Raw genomic sequence first — 17,745 nt, 5'->3', positions numbered from 1 at the left:
TGTCAACAGGATGTCAGTCAGTCAGCTGACCTCAGGAAGCAGCTCTTCGGCCAGCAAACCCTAACAAAGTGCTTAGACAGGCAGGAAATTGATCTGACTGGAATGTGCATAATCAGAGACTACCAGCAGGGAGAGACTAGAAGGAAATCTGTGAAAACACACTGGTTGTAATCTCTGCTTGCTGATGTTGTCTGACCACACGTGGGGTTCGAATCCTCTGTGTCCAGATGTTGATCTTCACTTATGGATAAAAACGATATCCTAATGGAAAATGCACAAAATTGCACATCAGTGGCACTATGCAGATAAGGATGTAGGCAATCCTTGACTTAAAGGGATAGCTCACCTAAAAATCCTCTCACCTCATGTCGTTCCAAACCTGTATGACCTTCTTTTTTATTTGAAATTGAACATAAAACAATATTGGAACCCCATTGACATCAATTAGGCCTATATAGACAAAAACACTAAGACATTTTCCAAAACATTTTCTGTTTTCCACAGCCATACAGGTTTGGAATGACGTGAGGAATTCAGCATAATGACACTATATCAAAATGTGCTTTCATGCGCTTCATTGTAAAAGCTAGTAGCCTGGCTCTTGGTTGACGTTTCTAAACTTAGCTAGAGACAGCTGGTAGTTCAGCTGACAGCTGCACCCATACCACATAATGAGAGGGATAACAGCTCTGTAGATGAGAAAAAGAAGACAATAGTTATTTTACTCCAACGTGTGGTCAGACTTGCATATTTTATCTCGCTGCACATGCAAATCACAGCAGTAAGCTTTCATTCAGCAGTGACTTCCGTGATGTAGATCACAGTCACCTACTGTAGTTACAGTACGAATTTGTTACGTGATAAACATGTAAACTTGTTTTTCTGACTTTACTGTATTAGCTAAAATAAACATGTTTAGAAATAATTATTGTAGCATGGTAAGATGAACTTTTTAACATTTGCGGTTGGATTTTTAAATGTTTTTGACAGAAGTCACTTGTGCTCAGCAAGACTGCATTTATTTCACTAAAATATAGTAAAAACACTAATACTGTATACTAACACTAACACACGATCCTTCAGAAATCATTCTTGATATGCTGATATGGTGCTCAAGATTATTATTAATGTTGAAATCAGTCAAACAGACCAATTTAGGATTCTTTGATCAATAAAAAGTTCAAAAGAACAGCATTTATTTGACAGAGGAAACTTTTGGGACATTATAAATGTCTTTAAAACTGTCACTTTTGATTAATTTAATGTGTCCTTGCTGAATAAAAGTATTCCTTTCAAAAAAATTAAAATTAAAACTAAACTACTAACCCTAAACAGAATCTGTAGCACAAATTGTGAGCATGGAATACATGGCAAAATAATATAGTCTTTCCCTCCCAGATCACTGACCCTGAGTATGAGCAATTATAATAGTGATACTGTTCTTAGCAAACACCACTAATTAAAAGCCAAGTGAGACCAAATATTGGCAGCTCCTTTTAATTCTTAATTAAATATGATAAAGACATATATTTGCTGTCTGCAGGCCTGAATCGACTCTTTAAATCTGAAAATAAAGTGCAGCAGCAAATGTAACAATAATAATAATAATAAAAATAAAAAAAACACAATGTGCATTAAAAAAAAAAAACACAAACGTAACAGGTGTTGTGGTATAGATTCAGACACATACTACAGTATATTTAGGGAATAAAATATTACGGTCTTTGAAAATCAATCACAGCAGATGTGCTCTCAAAATATACAAAATAAACTCATTTATAGAGTTCCTTTAAGTAAAGTTCAATCCCACTGGTAAAAGGCACCATCTCTGGTGGAAAAAAATAAAATAAATAAAAACAATGCCACCACACCGGCAGTCAAAGCTTTTGGTTTATAATGTTAGCATGTCGAAAAACAGCCCAAGTTAACATTCCGACCAATTTCTGTTGTGTCTTCCTCAATATACGTACAGATAATGAAGTTATCTGCACTGGAGTGAAAAAGCAGTGTGTAGCAGATGTGACGAAATTCTCCCTGAGAATAACAGTGGCATTCACTACCGGACTGAGTGCATCTTCATAATTGATTGTCTCCAAAATCCCATGGATAACAGCTTTGAAATGAAACCTGGCAACCACTTATAATCAGAGAGTTGAATTAGGTAGCATTGCATTGATGATTTTGTATGGGGATTTCCCAAATGAGTATCTCTAAGCCTTAATACTCATATTCCTGATTCTCCTGCCAGACCACGTTTCTATGGTTACAACCTTTCCTGCAACCTTCCTCCAGATAAACCTTTGTTTGAGTATTACATGGCAAGCTCATATCAAAACATGGGACAGACGTTGGACTTGAAGCTTTAGGGGTTGCCTTTTGTTTCAATTTCATTGCATGTACACTAATATACTATGTCTAACGGTCAAGGTTATATACTTGTTGACATGCTACAGTATTCGTTTTTGTAACAGCATGAGACTGAAATAAACCCAACATGTGGCAATGGATTACAGTGGATATGAATCTATAACACTGTGCAATATACAGCAAAGGGACACCTATTTGGGCTGATAGTCTTGAGCAGTGTGCCGCTCAGTGGCTACATCTCAGTGTGCAAAGCTAAAACATACTAGAAATGAATGTCAAAGTTTCCATATTATGGAAATTTGAATGAACATATCTAAGAATAATATACACTTGATTAGAAAATGTTATGCATCCAGCAGTTTGTTCAAGGTGTAAGGCATGCACTATGATTCAGTGTGGGGTTTGAAAGTCAGCATTATGAATATTCTCAACAATTCTTCATTTCTAGGTCACATATTTCTGATGTCAATCATGTGAACTCCTACAGATGGTGAGATGTTCTTTGGATTCTCAAATCATTCTGGATAACATGATCAGGATTCACAATAAGATGCTGAATATAAATTAAGTAAATAGGGTGAATTTAGATTTCATACTGACTTAAAAACAGTCCAGAACTTCTAAAAAAAGACTATTATAATATGGCCAAATTCAAGTTTTTCAGTTCATTTCAGTTGTTTTCACTGTTAACTACTGTATGTTATGCTAATAATAAATTTTGTAATAAAAACAGATATATATATATATATATATATATATATATATATATATATATATATATATATATTACATACATACATTTTATTTCTTATATTAACATAAAAATGTGTTTTTTAAATGCTTTAATCATAACAAATTATATTATCAGAGAATTTCAATTCATGTAAATTTAATTTTATTTCACTCTAATTGTTATGCTGATAATATAATTTGTATTAATAAAAACATTTCAGATTTTTACAAATTATATTATTAACTTAACAATTGCAGTTAACTAATTTAAATATTAAATTAAAGAGATTCAAAATTGCATTTTCAAAAGTGGTCTCAGAGTGGTCTTGTTGACCCCACAGTGTATTTTGAGTTTGGTTTACAGCTTTAGATTTGTGCACATCTTGAACACTTTTGCATGACACAGTACTGATTTGCATGACCTAGATGACCTACAGTACACGTCTTGGTGTAGAGCTGCGGGTCCCCTGTAATTCTGGGCCCTTTGTTTTCCACAGTGCAGTAGACAGAAACGTGTTTTGTTGATCATGCAAATTCCTGCGGATGTTGGCACAGCATGAAGGGCAGGGAGGAATAGAGAGGGGATCAAGAGGGACAGACATTAATTCATCAACTCCCTATCACCAATCACTAAACGCTTACAGATTATAACATCTGATGCACGTCATAAATAGATTGAAGGACAAAATCATTCACGCTGTGTGGCTCCACTGCATAACACATCCTGCAGGAAATTATTACCAGTCTATAGTTCCATTCTGAAAAATGAACTGAATTCAAATCTGTTTGGGGTTTATAAATAAAACATACCAAAAACAGAATCTCCTCAATTAGTCTTTGATCACGATGCCAAAAACGGCATGTGGAGGAAAGGATCACTGTGCAATTGAGGATATTCATGAGAGAACAGGAAAACTGCTGCATCTAAGTGGCCAGTGTTCGGTCACTTGGCACCCAGGGCTATTTTTAGGGTGTTTGTGTGTCCAGGTCCTGAGCAGGATGACCCGAGCTGAATCAGCACAGCCAGCGGCCCGACCCCTGTGAGCGCTTCCTCCTCCTCTTACAGGTGTAGTAGATAGGCAAAGCAAACAAGCCTGCAGAAAGATCAGTCACAACACAGGACGGCTCGGATTTAAATCAAGAAACTCATCTATCCAATTAAGAAAAATTAACCAAATCAAATATATATATATATATATATATATAGGATCAGTGTACGTAATAAATACAGTTTTTTTATCCACTGCAAGTTTTAGAACTTCTGTGGAAGCTGAGCTATTTATATTTAGAAATTATTTTTGTATGGTATATTGATATATTGGGGCACACAATAATTCTAACTAAAATATGTGTTTTGCTAAAATATTTTGCATCCAGAAGTGGAGAACAAATCCCTTCTGCCGTTTACAACAGAACCATAAAATGCAGTATGTAGAGTGTGTTGCAGCAGTAATAACAGACTTTTGTTTTTATTAAAGACAAAGGTAGTTTGTTCAGAAAACCAGTCTAAAAAAATAAAAAATATTATTAATTAATTTTACATTCATTCTTCAATTGTATTTTCATGACTATAAAGATTTTATTTTTTACTTTCAGGACTATGAAGGGTTTTTTCCTCAAATTCCTTATTCCCAGATGTGTCTAATTAATTTTGTGAGTTTGTTTTTCAGATACTTTTTAAAAATGTAATGTCATGCAATTTCATTAGACTTTTTAATGTTCTTATTAGAGATAAAGTGAATCTCATTACTGTTATATACTGAAAACCCCCACATTAAATTAGTATATGAATACATAAATTAATGACAATAAAACAAATATTGCCAAGATGCATATCAATAATTACATTTTATAATATAAAACTATACATTTCTTGGACTAGACAGTTAAATGATACCCAATATGCCCAACTTGCATATTGCCTTTCCACATTTTTGAATTTGGAAATAAAACCATTGTATGGTGGCTGAGAGAGCTCAACGCGCTGCAACTTCAGAAAACACATGCAAACAGAAAAAGCACCAGCAAATTAAGAAAACATCTTCATCAGTTTGACAGCACATGCTCTGCAAATATTGGCAACACAATCAAATACAAAAACACACTGCAAATGCTCACAACACAAACAAAGAAACGTGCTGCAAATACTCACAACACAACCAAATACAGAAACACAAGTACAGACCACAAAGGGAGGACCCCAACAATGCCAAAATTACCCCAACAAAATTAAAATTATCCACGTTTTTTTTTTTTTTATTACAATTTGTATAACCACAGTTGTACAAATACAATGGTTAAACTATGGTTAGTGTAGTAAATCCATGGTTAATTTGTGGTTTTATTTATTTGTAAATATTTTATTTGTAATTTTTGTATGGGAAGTTGTAAAGTAGGTTAGCCAGCTTACATGCGTTCACATTTATAGTAATTGTGTATTTTGGCAGCTTATTTAGGCTAAATAATATATATATAAAAAAAATAAATAAATAAAAAATATCATTATCAAAGGATTCGTATGATCAAGATGTTGAAAAAAAAAAAATCTCACCTTTCAGAGCAAACATTGATAAATATGTCCCAGCCACGTTAGTTTTTTTGGCAATTATTTATAAATTTCCGATGTGGTCTGTGCCTATTTGCAATGAGTTTCTTTATTTGGTTGTTTTTTTTCATTTGCAGCGCATTGAGCTCTCTCGGCCACTGTACCATTGTATTTCATGTCACAACAACATTCATATTTTCACTATAGAACTAAAAAAAGGCCTTAATGTTAAAATGTTACAATTATTTGACAAAATTGCTATAAAAAGCAAATTACATAGTCTGTTTTCTTTTGAATTTGGAATAAAATACAACCCAGACATGTTCCTGACAGGCTTTGTGAGATTCAGGAAGTGTAACACAATCCTTACCTATGACCAAAGCCAGAGCTCCAACAACCACCACGAGGACAATGACCACTGGAGCCACCAGCACTTTACTCACTGTGAAACGAGCAACAGAAAACCATTCAGGCTCACAAAGACAAACACATTTAGAATTTATATCTGCTGCTGGACTAAAAAGAAATGGATGGAGTGCATTTGTCTTTCTCAGTAAATCAGCAGGTTAAAGTGAACCCTGTGACCTGTAGACCAAACACCTGTGTCTGTGATGTATGAATGGTTGGGTATTATACTATGGTTCGTTGCACTAGCCACTCAAACACCGGCTCATGTAAAGTATACACAGATATGCAAACTAAAAGCAGATCATAGAGTCTGTCATATCTTTGTGCTATTACTAACTAGCCTTATTAGGGAGTTAACTAAACTAGCATGGTCTGAAACAGTGTAAACTGCTCCTTTAGGTGCTCTAGTTGCGTCAGAACCAATTGTTTTTGTGATATAACCTAGAAGTGAACATATAGTTTGTCTGCATAAAAATGATTGCAAGGGTTGTACAGCTGTATACAAATACAAATATAAACATATTTAACTTTACAGTTATATACACAATTGTATATATTCACACGCACAACAGTATGTCTGTACACTGATGTTAATTGGTTTTCTTTTAAGGCAAAATAAAATGGCCAATTAACTAGTTGTAACTAAAAAATGTACAGTTAAAGAATTATCATTTCCAAATGTGATTGAGTCCAGTAGGAAACATTGATATATACAGTAAAATGTTATTTTTCCAAAGCAACCCCTAGTACTCCAATAGAACTTAAATAAATCAAGTTGTGTTCTTTGCTGCAAACTCACTACAAACAGAGCCTCGGACCAGCCGGCGCAGATGGGGTTTCTCAGGCAGGTAGCGGTACTTGCATCCAAACACACTCAGGTTGGAAGTGTTCCCCAAAGAAACGCAGATGCCTGTACTTCTCCCCGCAGCGATAACAGAAGTTAGTGTTGCACTGCGTGCAGGTCATGTGATCACAGCCCTCTGTTCTCTGAATGTGGATCTGTTGGTATAAAGAAGAAATCATTTGGAAATGAGTAATCAATTCACAGCGATACACCTTCCAGACATTTATTTTTCTACTTTCTAGTAAGACGTGAGCTAGTGGGGCAAATTTTCTTGAATCTGGGCCAGCAACTGACAAATTCAATTAGTAAAAGCCTAGAGCTCACAAAATGATCATTTACAATGATTACACTGCAATTATTCCATCAAATAATGCACTTCTCAGTATTATGGGTTGAGAAACTCCTTCACAAAGGGAAGGTTCTCAAATGAAATATGTTTGGTAAGCCCTTAGGTATCTGGCTCAGGTATGTACACTATGCCAAACACTCATATTATGATGTATCCTCCAAAGCACCATGAATGCACATGTCTGGATGGAAAACAGCAACGCCTTGTAGAACTTGTTGATCTCTTGCAATTGTGTCAGTGGAAAGAAGAACTTAAATTCAGGATCACTTTGCCCAGACCCCAGTTTTAAGACTGGAATGCCATGTTTCCCAAGACCGTAATTAAAGTTAGACAAGAGGAAAGGAAAAGAAAAACACACAATAAACACAATCCTTCTTCACTATCTCACATTCGGTTTTTACAATGACTCTGTATGTAACTCCTATTAATTTTATATGGGGCATATTTTACACTGCATTTTGTTTTCCCCCTGAAGGCCAGTAAAAGATTTGTGTACTTAAAATAGTGATAGAAGAGTTTTCCACCTCTCTCAAACTTAAATTAAAATTAAATTAAAATCAAAATTAATTATAATTATAATAAAATTAAGAAGGCTTGTTTTTGCTACTGTACCTTTAAGACTTCAGTCAGACTTCACAATAAGGTTCTTCTCACATTAGGTAAAGCAATAGCTAACATAAAAACTTGTATTCAAGTTGTATAAAGAAACATTAGTTAATGTATTAAATGAACATAAATTGATTCAAGATATTATCTTATATATAACCCATGTTAACAAATTGATCTTTATTGTAAAGATCTTATTTATTTTTAAGAAAATTAATACTTTAATTCAGCAAGGATGCATTAAATTGAAAAAAAAAAAAAGACAGTTTAAAAAAAAGGACATTTATAATGTTACAAAAGTTTTCAATTTCAGAGACGAGATTGTTGAATAAAGTCATAATTTTCTTTTTTTTTTGCACACAAAAAGTAATCTCATAGCTTTATAAAATTACGGTTGAACCATTGATGTCACATGGACTATTTTAACGATGTCCGACTCCTTACTACGTTTCTGGCCTTTGAATGTGGTAGCTCTGTTGCTATTTATGCAGGATCATAAAAAAACTCAGATTTCTTCAACAATATCTTAATTTGTGTTCTGAAGATGAATAAAGGTCTTACGGGATTGGAACAACATGAGGATGAGTAATTAATGACAAAATTATCATTTTTGTGTGAACTAACCCTTCAATATACTCATGGTTTATGATGTTAATACCATACCAAATGTGGTATTATGAACATTGGATTACAGTACATAAAGTAATAACTTTTCCATGTCCGAAAATGAATGAAAATCTAGTTTTCCGTATACGTACAGTAAATTTTTGTAGAGCATGTTTATTACCTTGCAGCGTGGACACTTCTGAGCGTTCCTCTGGCCGTGTTCGATGACGCTGGCCCAGTGACGCAACAATTTGTCTCCTTTCCTGTAGTCTCGACACTTCAGGCCTTCGTGCCAGGGCGCGTGGCATTTGAAACACCAGACAAACTGGCACTTTGTGCACTGAATCTGTGTGGAATATTTGAAAAGACAGACACACAGTTTGCTTATTCAAGAAAGCCTTTTTGGCAAACAAAGTCATTTTTAAAGTCAGAGTTTAGACACATAATTCCACATTGTAACTACAGAATGGACAACAAGCGAAAAACCAGACCTTATACTTATGTTCACTCTTGGTGGACATCTGTTGGCTATGACTCTTCAGTGAGGTAAACAGGCTGCAATGGGGACACGGTTTTGTGCTGAAGTCCAGTCTGCTCAGCTCTAAGAGGTACTTGTATTTTGCCAACTCTTCACTGGACAGGTGCGAAATCACCAAACTTTCTTCCAAGAAACCACTGCACTCTGTGATGGGACACACCAAGTGTGCCCGACCCACGTGAACCTTAAAAAAAAAACATGCAATCAGGCAAATATGTTAAAGAGCACAGCATTAATGCAGTGGTAAACCTTTGCATGACTCTAAGTGCAGTTAAATATGTAATCCACCTTGTTTGTGATGTGTGGAGTGTGATTTAGTGTTCTTGGAAATCATGGGTTTTAATCAGTGATTACAAGCGAGGACAGAAGCAAGCAGGAAGTGCAAAAGATCTACGTACACAAGCTACTCAAATAGCCACTGTACAAGCAGCATTGTACCTGAGGTCCTTCTAAGTCAACAATCAACTCTCAAACAATCACTGAAGTACGGTAATACGTGACTGAAGAGGGCTCAGCGGGTAGGAACGAACCCTAGGGGCTAGTTTGCACAGGTTGAATGCGGTATGATTTGTTGATAAATGTACCCTTGTTGAATGACCTTTCCCAGTCACCTAGAGGGAGTTAAGGGATCTCATGGATCAGTGAGATCCATTTCATTCTCATTGTTCACATAACAGGGCTTTGGTGTAGCCCTACAGCTGCGGGACTATGACTATCAGCACCTCCCCTTGTGAGAGGATTGCTGTGCGTCCTGCCTCTGGTCCCCCACCCATCTTCCTCCGCTCCCCCCCTCTGGGATGACAGGATTACGGAGCGTTTCCATTACAAAGAAATAATCTACTCTCCACCCTCCTATTTTTATGCTCAGGCAACAGCATTTAGGGGACTTTATCTGAGGTGACAAAGAAAAGGGACTGGTCAAGAGACTTCTGTAAAATCAGGCAAGTCTTGGGTAGTTGCGATTCAGTAGGAATAAAATCTGCCATCATACCCCTTTAATCATCTGAAAGCAATGCAATCTGATTTAAGACCAAATATTCAACTAGTACATAAATTTAGCTTAGCCTACTACAGTTGGGCTTAATCAGGGATCCTCAAATCTGGCTCACAAGATCCACTTTCCTGTTTAGCTCCAACCCTGATTAAACTCACCAACCTGTGATTTTCTAATGATCCTGAAGACATTGATTAGCAAACTCATGTGTGTTTGATTAGGGTTAGAGCTAATCTCTACAGGAAAGTGGATCTTGCGAGCCAGATTTGAGGATTGCTGGGCTAAATGGATACATTTACACACAAAAAGAATCACTTTGAGATTTTTTTTTTTTAAGAATATCAGAATCATCGGCACTGACAGCCTTGTGAGCAGCGTGTCAACATACAGCGATGTTGTGCTTTGGATGTCCCGAGTTCAGGTCCCGGCACGCGGACCTTTCCCAATCCCGCCCCCTTCTCTCTCTCTCCCACTTCCCTTCCTGTCCTCTCTACACTGTCCAATCAAAAAGGCAAAATGCCCCCCCAAAAATGTCAAAATCACCTCAGTGAGAACAGTAAAATAAGGCACATCCCAATTTGCATACTTGTGCAATATTCTTCATTTTGTTGTAACACTAAAAATTCCAGCAAGTGCAATTAAAAATATAAGCAGATGATGCACTTATCCAAAAAACTAACAAACAAAATCATGGAATATTGGACACCTCATGCACTCAACTGTTCCAGCTTTCTTTACATAGGCTAAGGAAAGGGCCTATTAGACTCCTATGATGGATAACAAAATAAACTTTTCAATCTTGTGCACTATGGTTGAGCGCACAATGTATAGGGACACAGCTTTAATTTATGTAACTTCAGCTTGAACAGGCTTGTACCAGTTTGGGGATGCTGCTGGAGTCATTTTTAAATGATGCACCCGACTAATGCAAAGGATGGCTTTGGTAAACAGCACTAACAATGCTCAGGTTGAGAGAAGGGCTCTCGTGGCTGATTGTGTGGCGTCTTGTGCTCGCAGCAGGTGAGATTCTGAGAGGCCGGTGTGCTTGGAGTTTACTTTAGGATTTTAATGAGATCTGGCACTCCCATGAGAGCCCTTACCTGAGTACGTGGCACCAACTGGTGACAGCAGTGCTAGAACTCCCCCGGGGCCACCCAACGGTTCTTTTTACACCTGTCAGTCTGCTGCTAATGGGCCGACCATGCAGCAAGCACAATAACGGCACTCAGCACCCACGGCTGGCATGAACCATCCTCTCAGTATGGATAGAGAGTCTGATTTTCAGCCTGCCATATCACATGCTGGCATTCTCTATTAACTTTGACATGTTTTCTGATTGACCAGCACCACCTCTTGAGGTGGGCTATCTTCTCGGGGGGAGATATCTTTTTAATGGATATGAAAGAGTGGAGATCTCACTCTTTGAGGCCGACCACATGCCTGCTAAGAATAAATTAGATTTATTACAGTAAACACTCAGTCAACATAAGACGGCAACCAAATTGTTGTGGGAAAAGTGCAGAACAGACATGAAAATTTACTAGTGGCACTCATCTTTCATATCTAGTTTCTAATATTAGCACTAACCAGGTACGGATTACCTTAATCTAGAAGAGTAGTCCTATCCTTAGATGACTTTTAAGAAAACTATACTGCATATGCAGGACAAACCGTATGAGAAACTGTGAGAAAGCTGAACAGCGAGTGGCGGGTCACACACCTCAGGGTGTAAATTGCATGTCAATATAGAAAGTAACTGAACATTTTTTATTTTCTGAGCAGATTTCCTGCATCACCTCATCTCATACATCTCAAGTGCCGTAGGTTGTAAGTAATATTAGGTCGAGCAGAAACTGTATACATTCATACATTTAAATGGATTAGTTTTTCTGCAAGTCCACTAAAGGTCAGTGAAACCAACTATACAAATCTTCTAACAAAGCTCACACAATCTGATTCCTTATATTAAATCTATTGAGGCATATATTGTACATCAAAGCAAAAATTCAAAAGCAGAAAGACATTTTCAAAAAAATGTAGGCATTAATCCAGTACTGTGCCTTTTAAATGCTGCTTTTACAATGCCAAAGCAGACATACCTGTAAATGTTTCTTTTAACAGAGTAAATCTTTTACCAATCTTCGATTTCATAATCACGCAATAATATTGTCTGCGATTTTCTTGCGTAACTTGTCAGAGAACTACGGCTCTGTGTAGTAAATGCTGCTCCATCTGAAAGCACATGATGATGATTTACTGCTCATTACAGAACCGGCTTTACTAAAAAAATGTGCATGACAATCGCATTCGATTAATCGTGCAGCCCTACTTGAAATTGCATCATATGACCCCTTTAAATAAATGCACAACACATATGCACATCATATGTTTATATAAAAAATTGCTATTATTGCCATTTTAATCTAATGTTTCTGGAAATTTGGGATGTATAAACCTTCATGTCTGAATGATTAGTCTGTCTTAAGGAAAACCTGAATAATTAGGATGATTAGGGTCCAACAGACACTGAGTTTGTTTAGGGAGGAATTCACACAGACTGCATGCTTAGGTTCAAAAACAGCTGGACAGGGAACAACAAAATAGAACGGAAAGAAGGGATCTTGGATCACACATTAAAAAAAAAAAAAATACAGAACTATTTTTAACTTGATACGTTCATGATGCTGAACACAAGCTTTTTTTACTAAAGCAACAATCAAAAATAGCAGACTGAAGAAGTCACAGTTTATGCATAATAATGGAAACATTACTTAGAGCAGCCGTTTTGAGGTCTGACAGTAATTTATTGTTGAAGTCTATGTATCTGTAATAAAAGCAGTGTTTTGATGGCTGTGGCAGTGCTGCTTTAAAGGGTATACATGTAAAAAGACAAAAACTCTCAGAAATAGTTTACAGAGCCAAACGCTGTCAGCACATTAGACAGCTCTGAGAAGTTCTCTTTATTCATCTCCTTTGAAGCAATGCTGCTAAAAATATTTACTACAAAAATCTAAATAAATCTGTAGATCTTAAACTCCTAAATTACTTATTTGATGAAATACCCTATATGTTATTGGTGGGTATGATTACATGTTTAAAGGTCAATTTACACTTGCCCATAAACATGTTATACCAACAACATGAATGTTTTTTTTTTTTAATAAATTATAAATGAAAGATTACACTTCTGGATCCCATTTTGATTTCATTCTGATTTCAATTTTGAATTGCACATAACACATTCATTTCAAAAGCATTAATAAATAGTCACATTATGAGACTGATGTCAACTGATATCATTACGACTATCCAAGTTTCTTCAAGCATAATAAGTAAACTACTAATAAACCCAGTGCAAGCAGCATTCTGAATTATTACTCCTAAGAATGAATCAAATGGCCTTGCCATAGGCTTCTGACATTTAGACCAGCCGCCAAATTTGCCAAACCCAACACAAAGGGCTGAAATGAGAAACAGTGGCTTGGTTAAGTTAAATATTAGCTATTTAAATTAGGCTTTTGTAGTGCAAACCTCTTTCCATTTCTCTTCAGCAAAAGTGCACATTAACCGATCGCCCTTTCCTTTCATCTGCTTACAAACCATATTCACAGCATTCATTTGATCTCATATATTCTTATTATATAAATTGCTTTTGAAATCATGCACCACAGGCCTAAAACTGACTGCAATGAAAGCAGGATTGATGAATGTCACATTTAAAAGTAGATAAGCGCACAAATGATCATTCAAATCATACAACAAAAGGGAAAACTTAACTCATAAACTCCAATGTTAAAGGAATAGTTCACCCGAAAATGAAAGATATTTTGATGAAAGTTGCAACAGTCCATAAAATTAAAGTCAGCGGGGTTCATGAGAATGATCGTCGAGATGGGTACTACTGATATAATTTTGTGTAGAACTGAAGAGACACTGTGCGAGATGCGGCTTGTGCACGTGCTTCAGGTGTGACTCAGACAGCAAGACGAGACAGCAAAGAGTTGTTTTCTTCAACTTATTGCACTTAACTCTTTTTTATCGTCAAGCAATCCTGTGCTATATGCATCAAAATAAAATGGTTGCAACGTTTTGATTTAAGTAGCCTATTATTGAAATTATTCAGATATCGCATGCCTTTGCGATATGCATATTGCGATATTTACATTTGCGATATTTCGATATATCGTGCAGCCCTAGTCCGAGCAAAGTTTGTCATCAAAGTATTTCTGTATAATTGCCTCCCAGAACTGTTAAACGACTGTATTTCCAAACAACATCATCCATCTCCGAAAGCAATAACCACATTCATTGTGTTGTTCTCTTCTCTGCTCGTACTGAGGTGCAAGTAATTTATTAGCCTATATATGAAAATTATTATATTCAGTAGCTTCTCCTACTTTTTTTAGTGATGTATAGTGCATGTTTTATCAGGAAGTGGCGATTTTGTCCTTTTTGACTCATTGGATGGAAACGGTGCTTGTTCGCAAAAGTTTTGTGCGATATTCCAATTTTGCGCATAAGTTAAATTTGCAACTTTGGATGGAAACCCGGCTAATGAGAGTGAGTAAATTATAACAGAAATGTATTTTTGGGTGGACTATCCCTTTAAATTAAATAATACTAATAACATAAAAACCCCAAATCTAGTCATAGATTGCACTTCACTTAAAATTTTTGTAAGCCTAATGCTCACATAAAGGATGTTTTCATGTTTTCAAGTAGCCAGGACCAGAAACAAAGTACTTACAGTATGTATTATGTCACCTTGTTATGATGCTGTACACAGCTGTAAAGCTGTCATTGGATACGATTCAAACAGACAGGTTTTACAGGTAATCAGCTTTTTACAGTATATCCATGAATAGAAAAACACACGCTGCTACAATGAGAGGAGTGGCGATATATCTGCAAGCGGCTATGTAAACAAAATTCTTTTTGGCAGCATCATCATCATCATAATTGTGCACTCCAGAACACAGACGAGAAAAAAGGTCTAGGCTTGCAGCTAAACAGGCCAAGTGAGCTCACCAAACACTGCCACAACCTCTGCCTGACCCCCAAGATTATTCATGGGGGCAATAAATCTGATTTGAAAGAAGAGCAGCAACAGTCAAACTAACATTACTTGATTACGACCCCAAGATCGCTCCAGAAGGGCAAATTTGTTTCTATGTTCCCTGCAAACCGCACACAGACCTTCCAGCAAACAGTCATGTAATGTAATTAGGGCAGAGAGAGGCTGAGCTCAGTGATTAAGCAATCAATTACAGCACAATTTCTTCCTCCCCTTGCCAGCGACATGACTCACTGCCACTGGGTAGAACAAAAAAACAAACAAACAAACAAAAACTTTTCTTGACCTTTTCCTTTTCTAGACCAAATTCTTCTGTGTTGCACAGAAGAAAGAATGTCATACAGGTTTGAAATGAAATTAGGTTGGGCAAATGATTGTTTAAATTTTTTGAGTGATCTATCTAAAATTTCAACAGCCAATCTAAATGTCTAATACTTTAAACAGAATTAACTTGTCCAAGAGGTTTTTATCAAGCAAAATGTCTAGCTAAAGTACCGCATGCAAACCAAAACACAAAACGTCAAAATAAAAATGCCTGGATGACCATGCCTAATCTGAATTTGTTTAAATATACAAATAAGTAAATTTTTTTTCAAGTTTAACCAAAGCCCTGATAAGACTCGTTTTTACACATGCTGGTGTGTCATGTATCTTTCTGAGGAACTCAGGAATGGTCATGTTTTTGTTTTGTTTATATCACACAGAGATGACTGTATTGTGTTACACAACAAGGGCCTCTGCTCTGCGGGAAAGGGAGTACTAAAATGACTAAAACTAACATTTCCAAGTCTATGATGGTGACCACATGGGCCAGACCAAGCAACACAGGAAACGCATCACTTCTCCAAAGCGGGACAGGACAGGCTGAGAACGTTTTCACAAACACAATGGAGAACTTCTCCATTAACAAACAGAAACATGCTATAATTAGAAGACAAACAATTAAGAAAAGCAAATATCAGGCTGGCTGACAGGTGCTCTTCCAACAAAACATGCTTGTCGAAACACCTTAGATTACCTTGTAAAGACCATAAACATGTAATCATGGAGTATCACAGTATTACCATCCTTATACCAGGGCATAAAGACAGAAAAGCACATTAAGATGACAGACGTTTCACAGCTTCAGCAGGATGTGATTCTCATTGCTGGCACGTAGAGGCATATTAGGATTGCATCAGTCCACTTTAAAGGTGGTTGTAGACACAAACAAAGAAACATCCCTGATTTTATTCAATGCTGAAAAGAAAGGAAAACTGAGATGGTATGGGTGTGGATACCTGTGAGATGATGTATCTTTTCAGACATTCTTCACAAACTGCGTTTTTGCAACAGTGTAGCGGTACAGTTTGTTTGTCATCAAGACAAATACGACAGGTTAAAACAACAGATAAGCTGCTGTCAGTGTTATAAGAGCTGTTTAATCCAGACAGCATCAGGTCAGAGACTGTATAGGGCTCTGGATAGTGATCATGGTTCAGTTCTGAATTTGGCAAGTCGATGGGAGGTAAAACCAGCACATCTGATGATGATGATGATGATGGTGATAAAGATGTAGCTTGATGATCAGATGTTGTTTTCTCAACAGGTATCCTATAATTATCATTGGCAATACAGTATACGGTGCAGTAAACATGCTCTTTTGATAGGCTGGGATCTTCACCACTCTTCAAATCAATATTATAATCAATATGATGATTCCCATCAGGATCTCCCAGTCCTGAGTTGCTCTCCATGTTTTGTTGGAGACTTTTTGTGCTACATTGCATCCTTTCATCATCATTCTCATGACCCAAATCGTTCAGTGTGATGTCAAATCCTACTTTCTCCAGGTCTTTGGGATCTTCTGGGTCTCTGATAGTGGAACCAAAATTCCTCCTTAAAATGTCAACGGCTCTTATGGTTTCCCTCTCGTTATTTTCTTTATTATTGCCTCCTGGCTCATGTTTGTGTTTATGAAATTCCAAAACATCCTTCGAGGATAACGATAATGATGATGGCACCTTCGCGTCGCTGCGGCGGGCATCCCGGCCGAAATCAGTGCTCCGCGTCCCGCTGGATACATGGACAGATTCCCCATCGCGTCCAGTACAACCAGGCATATTTTGAGCGGTGACATTCACACACACGGAAGACTCATCTTCCATTCCCAAGCGGTCAACTTTCCATTTGTGCGAAAACACACACAGTCCGCTTTCAAACTCACAAACTAAACACAGAGCGGGTAACTATTACACCACTTCCGGGTCCGAAATCACGAATCCTACTACGGCTAAGCCTCTGCTCATGAATATTAATTAAGCAATGTTGACGTTGCGCTGAAACGTTCCAATGGCACAAGGTTAACTTATGAATATTAATTAGGCAGCTTTGACGTTATATCTATTTGACGTAAGACTTTGTTTATGAATATTAATAGAATCCTTCAGCGTAGTAGAATCAATAAATTCACTCTGTAGGTGAAAACGAGTACTGTTTCATAACCTATTAAATGCTCTGCGTATCTAATTATAATAATTACAATTAGAATAGGCCAGATTATACAAATAGTAGTATCTTACGGCATGTTGTTACAGAAAAAAATATTACGTTTCTCTTTTTATAGGCTAATTATTATTATTATTTTATTATAAACATAACTAAACGAATGAAACAGCAACATGATTAAAAACAACAACAAGT

General features: G+C 36.7%; 1 protein-coding gene across 1 annotated transcript; it reads right to left on the bottom strand.

Annotated features, from left to right (window-relative positions):
- Positions 1–3,304: 3,304 nt before the first annotated feature.
- On the bottom strand, positions 3,305–17,319 carry LOC109113602 (probable E3 ubiquitin-protein ligase RNF217). The gene is given in 7 exon segments (XM_019126414.2): positions 3,305–4,193; positions 6,015–6,086; positions 6,852–6,937; positions 6,939–7,051; positions 8,639–8,803; positions 8,949–9,179; positions 16,344–17,319. Coding segments are annotated over 7 exon segments (1,614 nt in total). The 5' UTR covers positions 17,211–17,319; the 3' UTR covers positions 3,305–4,113.
- Positions 17,320–17,745: the final 426 nt, after the last annotated feature.

Source organism: Cyprinus carpio, chromosome B20 (genome assembly GCF_018340385.1).
Source record: "Cyprinus carpio isolate SPL01 chromosome B20, ASM1834038v1, whole genome shotgun sequence".
Taxonomy (NCBI): Eukaryota; Metazoa; Chordata; class Actinopteri; order Cypriniformes; family Cyprinidae; genus Cyprinus; species Cyprinus carpio.
The sequence above is the reverse complement of the archived record's forward strand: the minus strand, read 5'-3'. Positions and strand labels throughout refer to the sequence as shown.